Source organism: Ambystoma mexicanum, chromosome 10 (assembly GCF_040938575.1).
Source record: "Ambystoma mexicanum isolate Mex_15411 chromosome 10, UKY_AmexF1_1, whole genome shotgun sequence".
In the NCBI taxonomy this organism is placed as follows: Eukaryota; Metazoa; Chordata; class Amphibia; order Caudata; family Ambystomatidae; genus Ambystoma; species Ambystoma mexicanum.
The window spans coordinates 679,099,761-679,117,956 of NC_090932.1; the positions used below are offsets into that span (position 1 = coordinate 679,099,761).

The 18,196-nt window shown below is 45.2% G+C and overlaps 1 protein-coding gene across 3 annotated transcripts in view; it reads left to right on the forward strand.

Annotated features, from left to right (window-relative positions):
* Nucleotides 1–18,196, forward strand: part of ATR (ATR serine/threonine kinase) — a 1,676,349-nt gene that overhangs the window by 153,864 nt on the left and 1,504,289 nt on the right. For all 3 annotated transcript variants that reach the window (XM_069618270.1, XM_069618272.1, XM_069618271.1), the window contains exon 4: nucleotides 6,589–7,478. In XM_069618270.1, coding sequence (XP_069474371.1) covers nucleotides 6,589–7,478 — 890 coding nt within the window. The remainder of the gene's footprint in view (nucleotides 1–6,588; nucleotides 7,479–18,196) is intronic.

An 18,196-nucleotide genomic window follows, 5' to 3' on the forward strand; every position in this document is an offset into this window, starting at 1 on the left:
ACAATCCAACCAGCTCCCCCTTACCTATCAAGGGCGCACTTCTAAACGCCAGGTCCCTGATTGCCCACGTGCTAGATATCGCTGACCTGATCCCTAAGAATAACTTGGACTTGCTAGCTATACCTGAGACCTGGCTCCACTCTGCATCTGGGCCATCGCGTTCACTTGCTATACCAGATGTGAGTACACTAACCTAAGACTCAACAGAGATTCTTCTAAAGGCGGCAGCGTCACTTTTATTGCTAAAACGTAAATAGAACTAAGACCCATTCCTAGCCACTCTTTCCCTGCTGGGGAATTGCTATCTATCAAGTTGCCAATTACAGCTTCACGAACTACAACAATACACCTCTTATACAGACCACCAGGGCCGGTATCTTCCTTCTTGTAAGACATGACCGCACTCCTAACCACCAACACTAAACCAGGGTCGCAAGTCATACTACTAGTAGACTTTAACCTTGGACTACATGACCCTAAAGACATTAATGCCTTAGCAGTTGCCAACTGCATATCAGAATGAGCCTTTACTCCGCACATCTCCCAACCTACCCACAACAAAGTAATAATATTAGATTGGGTTGCAGACATCAATTGCAAAATCAATATCCTCTCTAATTTCCCATGTGCCTGGTCTGACCACAATATTATCCTATTTACCATCCAGGACTGCAAATAACATTCCCATAGTATCCCGACTGCCCCACCTAGAGTGACCAGGAACCTACGGAACCTAACGGCACATACAGCCGTCCGAGGCTGCAGGAGCCCTCCTACGACACTGCTGGAGCAGTGCCTCATCAGCTGTTTTCACCGCCGACGGAAGGTAAACCTTGAGGCTATCCTTACCCACAGCCGCAACGGCTGTTCACAGAGGGGATCAAAGAGGATGGAAGCGGTACCATCTATATGATTAAATATACAATTTGATCTCCCCCAGCGAAGTGCCGCATCTCCCCCTTTTGCCATTGTTTCAAGTAATGCCTGCAATCGAACCACGAGGCAGACTACATCCAAATATGGCCGCCGCCTTTTCCAGGATGTGTATCCCGGCCTGAGTGCACCATCCCCCAGCATCCGGAGCATGGATTGGCTGTGTGTGCTCATTTAAGCACCAATAGCACGCCGTCTAGGCGCACGAAGGCACCAGCACAAAGGCTTTTACACCTGCCCTGAGCCTGCCCAGAGATCACCCAGAGGCCAAGGCCGGTCCCCCTGGTGAAATCTTCCTGAACCTTGGGTAAGAATTTATCCATACTACTCCGCATCTGCTGTATGCTCCCTCCTAGTCTAGTCTTTCTCTCCACGGTCTAATAGTAAGGCTATAAAAGCGTTGGCCACTGCTAAAGACTACTTCTTCTAGAACAGATCACAGACGCCATTGGGGTCAATCATCTTGTTACTACTACTGTAATGACTACTGTAACTACAATCAGAACGATACCTAAGCTGAACTGACTTGCACTTTTGCCCAAAATACCTGCCATGTCCACTCATGAGTACTGCATCCTTTTCACCCTATTACTCAGAATGAATCCTAGGACTTATGCTTGCCTCAATTGCCCTATGATTCTCAATTGTTACCCTACTGCATTTTAGTCGTCTGCCATAGTTGGAACTTAGGCGTTGACCACTGCTTTTTAGCCACTTTTGTCCTGTACATGAAAATGTTCCGACTGTATGTGCAAACCTCGTATCTAAATGGTCAGTGTTCTCTTCTATTAGCCTTGCTTGCCATTTAACTGTGTACCTCCCTACTAGCCACAGTGTATTATTTCTGACTATATGTGCAAATTTGCGTCTAGATGGTCAGTGTTCTCTTCTATTAGCCTTGCTTGCCATTTAACTGTGTACCTCCCTACTAGCCACGGTGTATTATTTCTGACTATATGTGCAAATTCGCATATAGATGGTCTGTGTTCCCTTCCATTAGTCTTGTTTGCCATAGGATTATCTAACACTAGGTGTTGCTTAACAATATACTTACATCCTTACTCTTGAATAGAAATGTCAAATCTAGGTGTTTTATTACACTATATATGCACTCTACCTTGAATAGGAATGCCGATTCTTGATGTTTCACCATAGTATACCTGTACTTTACTTGTGAATAGGAATGTCAAATCTAGGTGCTGTATTACAGTATACACACACTCTACCTTGATTAGGAATGCAAAATCTACATGTTTTACAATAAGTACACAAGTATTCTATTTTTATACAAGCAGCGTCAAATCTAGAAGCCCCACTGAAGGATATAGGCACGCTAGCCCTGATTAAGACTGCCAAACCTAGGTGCTAAACTATCAGTACAATTTGTACCTCGGTCCCAATTGGGTCGGCCCAATATACCGGCCACTGTGCCATTCTCGCCCAACATGCGCACTATCCAGACTTGCCTCCTATATACATCCTGGTCCTTAGCCTGGACTATTCTAACCATTACCACAACAATGGCCCTCACCAACTTTACCCCCCTGCAATCTGCAAGAGAGAAACTTGCGACTTAGAGCTGGGCTGCCGCGACTTTATGACATAAAAAACAAAAGAACCAGTCCACCAGTCCCTACATTCACTTCTACTGCCACTAATCCTAACCGTCTAACCTCAGCGACGGTAAATCGTCCTGTACCACAAGGTGACCCTTATCACAAACAGAGGAGACCTAACCACCCCAGTCCCAGACTTGTCAAAGATACTACTACAATTCCAACATTAGCAGGTGCCCTTATCAATGCTAGGTCCCTTATAGCACATAATACTGAAATAGCTGACATACTGGCTATGGACAACTTGGATATCCTTGCTGTTTCTGAAACCTGGCTCCATGATGCAGCTGGTCCTGCCCTCATGATTGCCATACCGGACAATTACAATATCCTAAGAGTCGACCGGCCTAACACTAGAGGAGGCGGCCTTGCCATCGTAACCAAAACGCAGTTAGCTGCTAGACTTACCCCACACCCATCAATCACATCGTGCGAACCTCTCTCAGCTAAAATACCGATTTCCAACAATAGCACACTAACGATACTTCTAGTGTGCAGACCACCAGGCCCACTAGGCAACTTTGAGGAAGACCTATCCAGTCTCCTCACTAACAGCATTAAAGACTCCACCCAGCTCCTTCTACTAGGTGACTTTAACCTGGGTTTTAACGACATTGAGGACAAACAAGCCCAATCTATCCAATCCATTTTAGTCAATCACGACATTACACAAAAAGTCTTAGCACCTACACATATTAAAGGACGCACACTAGACTGGATAGCCACCCATAACTGTGACATCACTATCTCTAGCATTCTACCTCAAACATGAACTGACCACCATCTTATATGCTTCACAGCCACCATAGAGCCACCCAAACCCAACAAGAATAAAATAGTACCCCAACTCCTACGGGAAGTAAAAAAGAAATTGCGGCTGAAAAACTACTCCCACTACTCCTACCAGCTCCAGCGAATCTAACCCTAGCGAGCTGGCTGAGTCATTCAACAACTCCATGGCCAAAGCTCTGGACTTGATTGCCCCTATTAAACTCCAAAAAAGTAAATGTGAAGCTCACCTTAATTCATGGTTCACTCCCCAACTTAAAGAAATGCATATCCAAAAATGCAAACTCCAAGCCATCTGGAAGCATACTCCTTCAGTTGACAATAAAACCACACTTGCCAACTTTGCCAAAAAATACAAGATGGAAATAATTCAAACTAAAAAGATGCATTCCACGAAAGAATTAGTAAAGCCAACTCTAACTCCAAAGAACTCTTCACTATTCTCCGGGAACTGGAAAACCCAATTGCCCCTACAGACAATGTCCCCAAGGACAAATCATGGTGCACCAGCATCCAAAATGCCCTAGCAAATAAAATCACAACCCTTCAATCTAAAATTGCTAAGAAAAAAGCCTCCCTGAGCTCTAGCGCAACTCATACCACCCCACTGATAGAGATTCCCAGCACAACTACTCAAAACAACTGCAAACCTTTCAGGTTTACCAACATCTCTATACTGGAAACTGAAAAGGTTATTCTATCCCTTACCCCTCGAACTGCCAAGGTGACAGCTGCCCTGCGCAAGTCATTAAGGATGCAGCCAGAGATTTAGCACCCTTCATCTCGAAATTAATTAACGCCTTCTTCAATACTAGTATTTTACCCACTAACCTTAAAGAATCTTCGGTATTGCCCCTACTTAAAAAACAGACACTTGACCCAGCTATCCCCACTAATTACAGGCCTATTACTACGGTCCCATTTCTCCTTAAAATCATTGATAGAGTAGCCTACCTCCAGATCCAAAACTATCTGAAGTCGCACCAACTATTAGGATCACGGCAATCTGGTTTCAGACCACTTCACGGTACTGAAACGGCCCTAATCGACCATAAGACACAAATCGACGAGTTGAAGGATAAAGATAGTACAGCTATGCTCCTCCTCCTTGACCTATCGGCGGCCTTTGACCTGGTGGATCATGCAGTATTATGCAACCACCTAGCGTCTGCCGCCCATTTCTCAAGTGAAGCAAAAGCCTAGGTACAATCCTTCCTAGCTAACCGTACGATGAGTGTTCTCCCCAGTAGCTGCAGCGGACCCAATCCATATCACTTGTGGTGTCCCACAAGGCTCATGTGTCTCCCCGACAATGTACAATATTTTTACTAAGCCACTCTTCGACACACTTGACAGACTAGGGGTAACCTATACTAATTACGCGGACGATACGCAGATTGTCATACCTCTATCAGGTAACTTTGCCGAAGTCACAGCTCTAGTAAACAAAATGTACCTCCTCATTCAGGCATGGATGGCCTCCCACGGCCTCTGTCTAAATGACGACAAAACGGAGACCCTGATCTTGGGTTCCGATTCCAACTTAAAAAAACGTAGTCCCAACTATCGCAATTTCAACATAGATGGTAACGCAATCAAGGTGGCAACCGAGGTAAAAACACTAGGCTTTTACCTTGATTCCACTCTGTCTCTCAAAAAACAAGTTAATACATTGGCATCCTCTACAGGGTACACCTGTAAATTAATCAGGACCTGTAGACCCTACCTCTCCAAAACCAACTGTATCACGCTAGCTAACGCATTAGTAATGTCGAAGTTGGACTATTGTAATGCCCTCTACGCAGGTGCCAATAAAACTATTATGAATAAAATGCAAATTCTTCAAAATAATGCTCTTAGAGTAGCCCTGGACATACCCCGCAGAGCACATATATCCAACATTAGGAAAGACCACCTTTGGTTAAAATCAGTGACAGAGTCCTTCTCAAGCCACTATCTCTCACCCACAAAGGGTTTAACAACACAGCACCCCCCTAAATCTCGGCCAGACTGACCAGAAAATCGTCCAGCCACCACACTAGGGCTACTGACCACCTCCTGCTAGAAACCCCCAGATTCAGACGTTCCAAAGCGGGCGGAGTAAGCTTCCCTGTTAAAGCTGCCCAGGCTTTGAATGCATTGCACATTGCACTGAGAGCTAACCTACCATACTTTAGTTTTAGTTGTAAGGTAAAAAACTGGCTCTGGTCCAACGACAACTAAATTCACTGTACCTAACTGCCGTGATACTCCTGTAATCTGGATCCAAGACCATTTTGCTTTTACCTTTTTTTTGTATATATGTACGTTCAACATAGTATCGTCCTAAATCTCATCTCAACTGCTTGTATTGACATGTACTGCACTGTACTGATTTGTCTCTTATCCTCTGTATGTAATCTAAGCTTAAGTAACCTTGTACCCGCTGCGCCCGGCTACCCCTGGGTTTTGTGCGCATTATCAAATAATAAACAAACAAACAAACATTACTCCCTTTGATACAGCCTATCACCAATTACCCTATCTCCTCTAACAACCATACCGTCTTAGTAGATATCTACGACGACACTCTAAGCAACGCAATTAACACAATAGCGCCTATGAAAATGCAAAAGGCCAAACCTCTCGCTCACTTAAATAGATGGTTCACCCCGCAGCTCAAAACGCTGCGAAAAAACTAAAGAGCTGCGGAAAACATGGAAAAATCAGCCTACTACACTAAATAAAAATAACTTCCCAACAGCTTCCATACATTTATAAGAATGCTATCCATAAGACTAAGAGTGACACATACAATGAGAGAATCTCCAAAGCTATGTCAAGCACCAAGGAACTATTCAGTATCCTTCGAGAGTTGGAGTCTCCCTTACCCTCTCCAGAGTCAGGCTCTAAAGACTCAACTTGGTGCACTAATATTCAGAATGCCTTATCTGACAAAATCACACTCCTGTAAGCCAAAATAGAGGCAAAAAATATAGTCTGGCTAATGTTGGGTAAGTCAATGAGGGAAGAGTAGAGGCGGGACAAGTGACAGCGGAGAGAGTTTTGTATAGGCTAAAAGGGCACTTCGCGTAGGTGCCACTATTCCTTATTTTTTAGGGCATCTGCTGAATGCTGATTTCTATATGTTTAATGCCAGACGTTTTAGAAACTAGTGCAGTGATGCTATATGTGGGGCTCTTGGTGTTAATTCATTACATTTGTTATTGCCACTAATTTGCCTTTTTGTATTTTTGTTTTTTGTTTTTAGAATTCAGTAATTGGATTATAACAAGGCTTTTACGAATAGCAGCTACACCAAACTGCCAGATGTTGCATCAGAAAATTTCCATCGTGATTCGGTCATTGCTGTTTCTTTTTCGGAGCAGGAACCCTCGCCTTTTTGGCCTCCTGACCAAAGATCTGTTGCACCTCTTTGAAGACTTAATTTTCTTACACGAGATGTATGTTGCAACCCAAGTCGGAGTAGACTCTGTGAAATGGCCTGTAGTGGTGTGCAGGTTTCAAAGTAGCATTAGTGCAGAGAAGGTCTCTCTAGGATCTGCACCCTTGCTATTGGTGGGCATGCACAACGTAGACACCTTGGAAGTCACCTTGTTGAGTGTCTTGAGTGACATTCTTTCGCTTGTGTATTTCCGTAGACAAGATCTTGTTCTTTGGGGAATAGGCTGCTCTCTCTTGGAGTACGGCAGCCCGCGCATTAAATGCATGTCCATGAATCTCATTGCAGCCCTAATCGAACTTGGAAGTCCACCGGAACAGCCTGCTAGCTTTTTCTTCACAGTTTTCTTTGGCATCTTGAAAAAAATCACTGTTCTGGACAGCGTGGAGTTAGAACTGTACGAAGAACCACTCGCTCGTTTGGTGAGGACTTTGTTCCCCTTTGAAGAGGAGTCCTATGTGTACATTGAACCCGTCTACCTGAATATGCTGCTGGAAAAGCTTGCTGTATTGTTTGAAGGCGGCGTGCTTGGGCATCTGCGCTCTGAAACCCTGAAAGTGACTCTATGCCGCCTCTTCCAGTACTTTCTGACATTTGTGCCACCTGGATATGAATCTGCTTTAGAAGTGAGAAAGACCCGGGTCCAGGTCATCTGCAAAGCATTCATCGAGGCCCTTGGAGCTCAGGAGCAGCAAGAGGTAGGTTCTGTTTTATGTATTCTGTGAAGGACGAATGTGAGCCCGTTAGCTTGCCTGTCATTTGTAAGACCTCTTCAATAAGGCATATAGCATATCACCTACAATGTGCACTTTGAGCAGAGTATACTCTGTCGCCTACGTTACACATCCATCAGTACAGGGTCCCTTTGATGATGACCTTTTTCCTAATTGGAACATGCACATTCCTCCGCTGCACCCTACTTAATTAGCTAAGTCGGAACATAACCTTGAGAGCAAAAAATTCAGCAAAAAGTAAAACTGGACTAAAGTCATTTTCTAAGACTTCGGCATGGCTGTACGCCATTGAGGCGGAGCACTTGTGTTCACTTTGTGTATTTCATATTAAAACCTTGAATTAAGCTAATCATATCCTGGAAGCATTACTGAATTCAGAATCAAGCGTGCATTTAATTTTAAGAAACGGTGGCACAGCCAACGTGAAGAATTTGAATAATAGTATAGCATTTGTGATTATGGAGTTGTTAAAGAAGGGAAGAGATAGAGGGCAAAGAAGTGATTGTGGCAAAACATGACATACAAAGTGATTAAAGTATTACCCAAAACAATCAGTATAGGGTAATTGATATTGAACATTAGATCAAGGGTATTATTGACAACATGTCTGTGGTGTACGTGGAGATCTCCATGCAACATAACCACATGGGGATTGGTGGGGAAGAAATGTAGAGAGTTTAAAGTCGCTTGGGTCGGTCGCAGTTCTCTGCTAATTGAAGCAACAAGATGTTTGTTTGGAAAATCTTTTAAGAGGCCACGTGTTGAATCGATTTAGGGATTAAGGGTCTTCCAGAAAGCCCCCTACAATATATGGATAAAATACCCTTAAAATGAGGAGGATTTAGGCTTGCTTTCTTTTGTTGGTGCTCTGAGTCCATGAGCTGTTGACGCCATTTGGATGTACGCTATTTTGCCTTTTTTTGTCTTCATCATTTTTATTAGGGAGAAAAGCAGCACATATTTAAGTGAACACGCCGATCTTGCTTATTTGTTATTTTTGAGCAGTATTGCAGATTCTGTCCTATCATAGCTACACTAGCCAGAGGCTCGGGTCATATCCCTCAAGCTAGTCTAAAGTACCAGAAAGTGAGGACTGGAGCAAATGTGCATGAAGGTGAGAAAGTCGCACCACTTATCCTGACAATGACAGATGAGAGCAAGATGAACTCTAAACAACAAAACGGATTAGGTCTTAGTGAACGCTAATTTGTGCATGTAAATGTGCAGCTGTTTCTAAATCACTGACATAAACAATTTGTAACAGATTTTAATTAGGCTAATTTGTTTGTTCATCTTTCACAGTTGCCTATTGCACGTTTGCTTTTTAAACAATGAGGAAAAAGGGTCTGTGCAGACAGCCCCACCGTTTTATTTTGAAAGTAAATTTCGTCTTAAGTGTTGCAGAATTTAGAAGAATTGAGGCACATTAATTGAGTAATTTTTTATCATTGTGTTTGTTGCATGATGGAGAAATCCAAAGTGTGCCCTGTGGACTCCAGTCCCCTTCATGCAATTTGTGTTCTTTGCACTACACAGTCCAATAAATGAATGAAAATCTGGGCAACCCGGCTTTACAGTCATTGTTTGAACTTTGGAGTACAAACATGTGTAAATGCCTCCTCATCACATACGCACGCTGGAAGGCATTTACAATGGATTCCTGTTGAATTCTTTATTTTTTAGCACCTGCTAAATGCTGGCAGATTCCACACAAATTCCACACAAATCTAATGCTTTTCCGGCAGCATCAAAATCAGATGCTGGTGGAAAAGCATTTTTTTTCAGAGGGTGGGTGAAGGGGATATATACATTTCGGTCTTTGACCATCTTCAAAATTTCCTCGACTAGTAAAACATAAAAGTTGTATGTCCAGGGGATTGGAAATTGACCCTTTAAGATATTTGCACACGACCATAAACATTTGCACAAGTGGGGGTGACTGGATTAGAAATTGAATCGTCTAATTCAAAAGTGCATAATTTAGCTGGCTGATTATAACAACCCCCAATTTAAAAGAATTTTAAAAAAAATCTAAAAATGTTGGGCAAGCCAAAATCAACGTTGTGGGTAAGGGGACTCGGGCCGAGTTGTCTAAATAATCCTGGTTGAAGAGGTCTAATTAGAATGCAGAATGATGTCGGCAGAACACATTAGGAGCACCATTACAAGTAAAGATATGAAGAGACGAATACTAGGTTGACTTGTTTTCCTCATGGGCTTTTTTTTTGGTATATTGGAAGCCAGTGAGCCGGTATGCGTATTAAAGCTAGGCAGTAACATCCAGAAAAATGATTTGCCTGCAAATTTGATCTGCATTTTTTGCATCTTGTATTTCAAATGTCCTATTCTAAAACAGAGAATCGCAGTCCATTGTACTCTGGATAATATGGTGAACAGTATAGTGGTTTTAGCTCAAACATTGCTTTGCGCCTGATAAACATTATTGGTACTTCCCTTCTATTGGGATAATCCAAGCGATGCCTACCTGAACACAGTACAGTATTTAATGTTTTCAACATCCTATAGCTTTGCTAAATTATCTATTTTCCTCTGACCTTGTCGGTCTGTTAAAGCAGTGTTACTAGCTTTCAAAATGTGCATCACGTCTTCAGTCTGTTTCGTCTCCTGTTTGTATCACTCTGCTTCTTCCCTTCTTCCCCTTTCTTTCTCCCTTTGCTAAATTATCTATTTTCCTCTGACCTTGTCGGTCTGTTAAAGCAGTGTTACTAGCTTTCAAAATGTGCATCACGTCTTCAGTCTGTTTCGTCTCCTGTTTGTATCACTCTGCTTCTTCCCTTCTTCCCCTTTCTTTCTCCCTTTGTGCACAGTCCCTTTTATTTCCCTATTTATTCATTTGGCTTTGTCTTTCTTCAGTTTCTCCAACATATTGCCTTCTTGCTTCTTCTGGTCTACTTTATAACTTTCTTTCTCAAGAGATTTTTAGAATATGCTTCTTTTTTAAATGTAACAGTATTTCTGATGCTTGTGTAATCTGCTTAGATCACATGCTATGCATAGGCCGACATCTAGTGGAAGCTGCGCAGTATTACAGTTTTTCGAAAATGGGAGTCGAAATAGGGCGTGCCAGTAATACTACCCCTATTGTGACGTCCCCTGTACCCATGATCCCTCGCGCGTGTGGGTCCCTCAGATTGTTTTATTCTGCCATCTTGAGTGGTCACTGAATATAAGCAGAGTCCATTTTCGGCATACGCCTTTGAACTTTATTAATTACGTTACTGTGTCTTCCTGTCTTTTTTTGACGCGGTAAAGATTGAAGAAGACTTTGAAGCTGGCCGTCGGGCAAAGACTTTGACGGCGCCACCCGGCCTTGGAAGGCCCTTTTGGCCTCGGCCTTACAATAGGGACGGTGGGGGGTGGACATAAACATGTATATTCCCACCTTTTACCATAGTCGCCCAGCTGCCTAGATACGTTATGGAGCGTACTCCTTTTAAGTTCTGCCCCTCTTGTAATAGGAAGTTCACGTGGGTCGACAAGCATAGGGTCTGTAAACTCTGCTTGAATAGAGACCATGATGAGGTGCGTTGTCGGGCGTGTAAACTACTCCGACCAAAAACCCTCAAGGACAGGCAAACAAAACGTTGGGCCCATCACGCCATGCAGGCCGAGGTCTCCATAGACGTCGAAGTGGCATCCAACGATGGCAGCAACGCCGTCCCTTTGGACGGCGAGGGTGATAGGGAGCCCCAGCATTCCCCAGTGCCAGCCCCTGACCCTAGTAGACAGGCCAGCAGTCCTGTTATGGGGAAGACACCCAGCGGCAAGGGCACCACACTCCCCCATAAACACACACCCCACGACGATGCGAGTAAGGTCGCACAGCGAAAGTCGACGGTGAAGGGCAGAACCTCTGATCCTTTGTCCTCTGGGCACTGCGAGCAGCTGCCGCATGACAAGCCCGTCAAAACTAAAGTCACCCGACTCGATACTCCCCCTCCCCCCGTCTGGCCACACGACGGCGAAAGACGCCACGCAAGCCATCCCCGCGGTCGAAGTTCAGCCTACATCCGGGACAAGTCCAGGGAGTCCTCCTTAACCCCCTCTTCTACCCCGAGTTCCAAGAAATCATCTTCTAGGAGCAGGGACCATAAGGAGAGCGACAAATCCAGTTCCTCTAGAGAAAGGGACTCACTTGGCAAGGAGAAGATTAAAGAAACTTCTGGCCAACATAAAAGTATGCCCTTTCAGGATACTACAATACAGTCTGAAGAGACACATCAGCCTGACCCTATAAATCTTTAGGAAGAAGAGGAACATACTCCCTCTACCCCCGCTCCTGCCCTCACCTACCAAGGGGTAATACCCAGTTCGGCAAGATGGTCTGCAGATGACATTGACCGAGTCATGAGTCGCATGACTTCCCTAGCAAATTTCTTTGAAACACATCCTCAAATTCTGCAGAACTTGAACACCACGCCTCCCACTACACATGCGTCTAGGTCCAACATAACACCTAATTCCTCTCAGTCCCAGGCATCGGGTGTACCCTATAAAATGAGATCTCTCCCCACTATAGAATTGGTGGTTGAACCACCACACGACTCCTCGTGTCTCCTATGATCTTTATGATTCGGATGTAGGGGATGAGGTGAGGAATACTTATAGGAGAGTGAACCCCCTTATAGGGACATTGATGGTTACGATGACGGGGAAGAAGACGACCAAGACCAGGAAGACTGAGTCTGTAGTTTTTGCAATGGACTGTCTGGTTCCGCAAGAGCCTGTCTTACCAGACTCCCCTGTTGATAACCAGCCACTATTTAATGATATGCTAATAAGGGCTGCAGAGCATTTCGGCATCGAAACACAAGAGGTCCAACAGGACAAAGATTTTGCTGAGAATATGTTAGCCGATAAAAAACCGGCAACCCAGTTCATCCACCTGCTCAAATCGGTCCAAAGAAGGATCCAACCTTCCCTAGAACAACCTAATGACACCAGGGCACTAAACCCTAGAATTGAGAAGCTCTTCAGACCTGCACCTCCGACCCACTATATATAAGGGGGCATCTTCGGCCTGACTCTCTGGTTGTTAACACCACCCGTAAAAGAGCTGGTACCCCCTTGTCCTCCTCCGGAGCCCCTCCGGACAAGGAGAGCAAAAAATGATGTGCCATGGGCAGGAAGATTGCGTCCACTGCAGCATACCAGGCGCGTATAGCAAACAACTCCACCTTGCTATCCAGCTATGACTGCACAAAGTCAGATGAGGTAATGGCACTAGCAGAGACAGCGCCAGAGCCACTGAAAGCAAAACTCTCCCTTCTGGCTGCCGAAGACAGAGCTACAGCAGGCGTCCTTTTAAAGAATAACTTTGACGCAGCTGACAACGCTGGGCGTGTTTTTGCAGAAGCCACCATTTTAAAACGACATGCCTGGCTCAGACAATCAGGGTTCAAACTTGAGACTCAAGCTACCCTACTGAATATGCCAGTGGAGCAAAACTTATTATTTGGGAAAGCAGTTGAAGACACCCTAAAGTCTGCCAAGGATGAATATGAGACCCTCATATCACTTGGTCAACTGACTAATAGACAACCACAAAGAGGTCATTTTCGTCGCTTTCGGGGACAAAGCGTGCAAAGAGAAACAGGATATAACCAAAACCAAGGTTCCTCTTGGAATACAAATCAACAAGCCACCCAGGGTTACCCCAGGGCCCGCAGAAGAGGGAGAGGTTCCCCCACCAGAGGTGGAGGGACACCTTCTAAGCAATGACGCCCGCTACGGGTCCCCTCCCATGCCTCCCCAGTCGGGGGACAAATATCGTTTTACACCCACGCATGGGAGGCTATAACATCGGACAAATGGGTGTTATCAACAGTGAATGGGGGTTATTGTATAGAGCTTCAAGGAAGACCCCCCACGCCAAAAGAAACCATCGCAGGAAGAACAACTTATCCTGCTAGAAGAGGTGAAAGCTCTACTCTTAAAGGACGACATCGAGCTTGTGCCACACAAAGAGGTAAACAAGGGTATTTATTCCACGTACTTCCTTGTTCCAAAAAAAGATCTGACCATGCGCCTGGTACTAGATCTGCGCCCTGCAAACAAATTTGTAAAACCACAAAAATGTCGCATGACAATGCTACAAGAAGTAATCCCTCTGTTAAAAAGGGGGGATTACATGGCAACATTGGACATGAAAGATGCTTATTTTCATATCTCAATGTTCCCAGCGCACAGAAGATTCTTGCGATTCAAAGTATCCGACCAACACCATCAGTTCAAGGTGCTGCCCTTCGGTATAGCCTCCGCTCCAAGGGTGTTCACCAAGGTACTGGCGGTGGTGGCAGCGCACATACGCAGGGAGTCAATCCCAGTGTACCCTTACCTGGACGACTGGCTGATCACTGAAGAAAACTACCGTCTTTGCAAGCTAAACACGCAGAGGACAATAGACCTTCTCTTCCAATTGGGTTTCTCAATAAACGAGAACAAGTCAAGTCTGATACCAAACACGTCAAAACAGTTCCTAGGAGCTGTATTAGATACAAAGACAGGCTTAGCCTACCCATCCATGGATAGAGTGCAAAATATGCTTCGTTAAATACCCCAGTATCAAGCCGGTCTCCGGATAAGCGTACATAAAGCAATGCGCCTGCTAGGTATGATAGCATCATACCTAGTCCCCCACGCACGTCTGCGCATGCGACCAATGCAGGAATGGTTGGTGAAAAAATGGTCTCAGGCAAGTGGTTAGTGGGACGATCTAGTGGTTGTTTGGTCAACACTGGTTCAGAATTTACGCTGGTGGTCAAGGGAAAATCTACTCAAGGGGAAACCCTTCCACGAACTGGAAGCACAAGCGGTCGTCACAACGGACGCTTCCCTTTGCCGGTGGGGGGCCCACTACCTTCACCACACAGCACACAGCCTGTGGTTACAAGTGACTGCACAGAAACACATAAATGTTCTGGAGTTATTGGCAGTCCTCAAGGCCCTACAAGCCTTCGAAAAACACCTAACAAACGTTTCGTACGAGTCCTAACAGACAGTACCACCGCAATGTTCTATCTCAACAAACCGGGAGGTACACACTCTCCAAATCTGTCCAAGTTGGCACAGAAAATATGGAATTGGGCACTCAGACGAGGGATGTCCCTGTCCTCCCAACATGTTCCAGGAATACTGAACACACTAGCGGACTCTCTCAGCAGAGACCCTCTACCAGAAGAGCTTGAGTGGACCACATCTTCTCTCTTTGAGGTTACCCCTCTCTAGACTTGTTCGCTACAAGAGGAAACAAGCAATGCCCAGACTTCGCATCCAGGTTCCCCCAGCCACTCTCCAGGTTCCCCCAGCCACTCTCCAAGGGGAACGCCCCCCCCCCCGACTCCATTAATCAGCAGGATAATGAACAAAATACACAGAGAACAGATGACACTCATCCTGGTTGCTCCTATGTGGGTGAGACAACCGTGGTTTCCACATCTGCACAAGCTAGCGATGTGCGATCCCATCAAGCTCCCGTACCAGGTCAACCTGTTGACTCAACACGGGGGGACGATGATACACCCACAACCTCGCTCTTTGAACTTGGCGCCATGGCTCCTGAAGTCATAGAGTTCGGACACCTTAATCTTTCGCAACGGTGTATGGACATCCTAAAAGAAGCAAGAAAACCAAACACCAGGCACTGCTATTTCCACAAGTGGAAGAGATTTGTCATTTGGTGCCAATCTAAACATATTAACCCCATAGAGAGTATGCCATCACACATTCTTACTTACATGGTCCACCTGTTGGATTCAGGGTTGGTCTTTAATTCTCTTAAAGTCCACCTAGCAGCTTTATCAGCATACATCACCTCCCACAGTAAGATCTAATGGTGGAAAGTGCCAGTCATCAAAGCTTTCATGGAGGGAGTGAAAAGAATACATCTTCCAGTCGCTAACCCCCGGCCTGCTTGTGATCTAAACGTAGTGCTAGCAAAACTCATGGGATTCCCATTCGAGCCTTTGCAACAGGCTACCCTTAGAGACATTACCTATAAGACTGCCTTCTTAGTGGCTATCACTTCCATAAGAAGAGTCAGCGAGATCCAAGCATTGTCAGTGTAGGACCCCTTCTTTGTCATCCATGAAGACAAATTGGTTTTACGGACTCACCCTAGGTTTTCACCTAAATTTATTTCCAAATTTCACATGAACCAGTCTATTGAGCTCCCGGCTTTCGTTCAAAAGCCAACTAGCTCAGCTGAGATCAAACTCCAAACACTAGATGTGAGGAGAGCGGTTCTCTACTACGTAGATAACACCAAACCACTTACGAAAACGGATGAACTGTTTGTCTCCATGGCTACAGGCAGACAAGGAGGGCGCGTTTCAAAAAGAGCAATCTCCAAATGGATAGTCAAATGTATACAGTTATGCTATTCATTATCAGACAAGACACTGCCTTCTACACCTAGAGCTCACTTTACAAGGGGCACTGGGGCTACGTTAGCTTGTCTTGCTAACGTACCATTAGATAACATTTGCAGAGCAGCTACATGGAGCTCAGTTCATACCTTCACTCAGCACTAGTTTTGACACACATTCCAACACAGATACACAGGTGGGACAAGCGGTTCTAAAACATCTATTTGCCGCTACTCCTTCTCACAACCCACCACCTTCTCATAACACTGCTCGCTAATCTACGTATAGCATGTGATCTAAGCAGATTACACAAGCATCAGAAGGAATACATTACTCACCGTAATCGTATTTCTGGTGCTTGTATCTGCTTAGATTCACATTCGCCCACCCTTCCTCCCCTGAGAGAAGGTGTATAAATGTTTGTCATGATCTGAGGTCCACGTCGATTATTATACCTCCGTCCCCTAGTACCAATCAGAGAAGAGCTATCAACTCGCTGATCTATTATTGGGGTGACAGGTGGTAGGCAGGAGCAGAAAGCACAGAGTCCGGGATGGCTGTAAGGGAAAGGCACGGTTAGTAGGCAGGTGTGAGGTAACTACAATAAGCACAAGTGAATAGACAGAAAAGAACACCTACCCTAGGGATGACCGGTGGCAGCTTGGAACCTAGCTGTTCCCCTTGAAGATGTGGAGAGTGGGGTTATATAAATCACAATGTAGAAGGGCCAAATGAGGACAGGAAGAATCACCCAAGAAGCAATGCTTGGTTTCCAATGCAAGTACCTGAGCCTGAGGGGGAGGAAGCAAGGCAGTCCAAGAAGCAATCCAGAGGTCTTGAGCAGTTCAGGTAAAGAAGTCCAAAAACAACCAAATCCAGAGGGCAAGAACCAAAGGCAGTCCAGTGGGGCAATCCAGGGGTCTAGTCAATTTCAGTATACAGGGTTCCAAGCGGCAAATCCAAACAGGCAATCCAGTAGAAAATGGTGGTCAGGAATCCAGGTAATCCAGTAGCAAAAACACGAGGAGCACAAGAGTCGCGACTCACCAAAGGAACAGCTGAGAAGCACTGACTGAAAGGGCTGGAGCTCTCTTAAGGCGTTCTTCCGGCTCACGTGACTGTCCACCTGGTCACGTGACCGCGTTCTGTGTTGTTTCTGGGTCACGTACCTTCTCTTGCGGAGCGCCGTGCCCAATGGGCGCCTGCGATGAAGGAAGGCACTTTTGTGTGCCTTTAAGTGCCACGGCAAGCCCCAACGCGATCGGGGGAGTAGGCGCCAGGGACACCATGGCGTGCAGCGTGCACCTGGAGGCCAGGCGGGTGCAAGAGCGGAAGGGGTCCGCGCTGTTGCTGAGATGTCGGCAGACCAGGTAAGTATGAGGGGGTCCGTGGTCCACGCTGTTGTTGCGGCGAAGAGTGCATGACAGTTTACCTGAGCTTTACATATATGTACGTATCTGTTTTGGTTACTCTACTGGCACTACTCCTCATGCTAGCTCATGTCTGAAAAAATACAATGTGAGGGACCCACTCTCATGAGAGATCATGGGTACAGGGGGCATCACAATAGGGATAGTATTACTGGCACGCCCTATTTCGACGGCCATTTTCGAGTTTCGAAAAACTGTAATACTCTGCAGCTTCCACTAGATGTCAGCCTATGCATAGCATGTGAATCTAAGCAGATAAAAGCACCAGAAATACGATTACGGTGAGTAATGTATTCCATCCTGGTTTGCTGAATCAGAAATTTTTATTGCAGAGACTCCCTTGCATAAAGAACTGTTATTAATTGTTATTAAAAATCAGCATTAATTTGTTTAATTTGCGATGTGGCGTCTAATTGACCCACTTCTATGACCGCTAAAAAGAACTTGTACAAAGTTTGTTGTCTCACGTATCCTGTCAGCTAATGCAGACAAAAGATGGGGTTGAATCCTGCTTTGGTAACCCACACGAGCAATTGTAAGTGCCCTGACAATACCACACGATTTTATTTGCCAAGAAGCAAGGAAGCACTCATTACCAGACACTGTCATCTTATTGGGGAGCTTTGCCTGTGGGTGTAGGGTCAGGGCATTCACCTGTTTGCAACTCACCTTCTGGGCTTCAGGAACCTGCATGCAGATTAGGCAAAACTTTACCCTTCACAGTGGGACTGTGTGCAACCAAGTTGGTCCTCATATGTTACATCTCTAGAGAACCTGACAGATGGATCTTTAGGCCAGAAAAACACATTTGAAGGACAGTGTACATTTGCATCCTGAATAGGGAGATATCCTTCTGTGTGAGAGA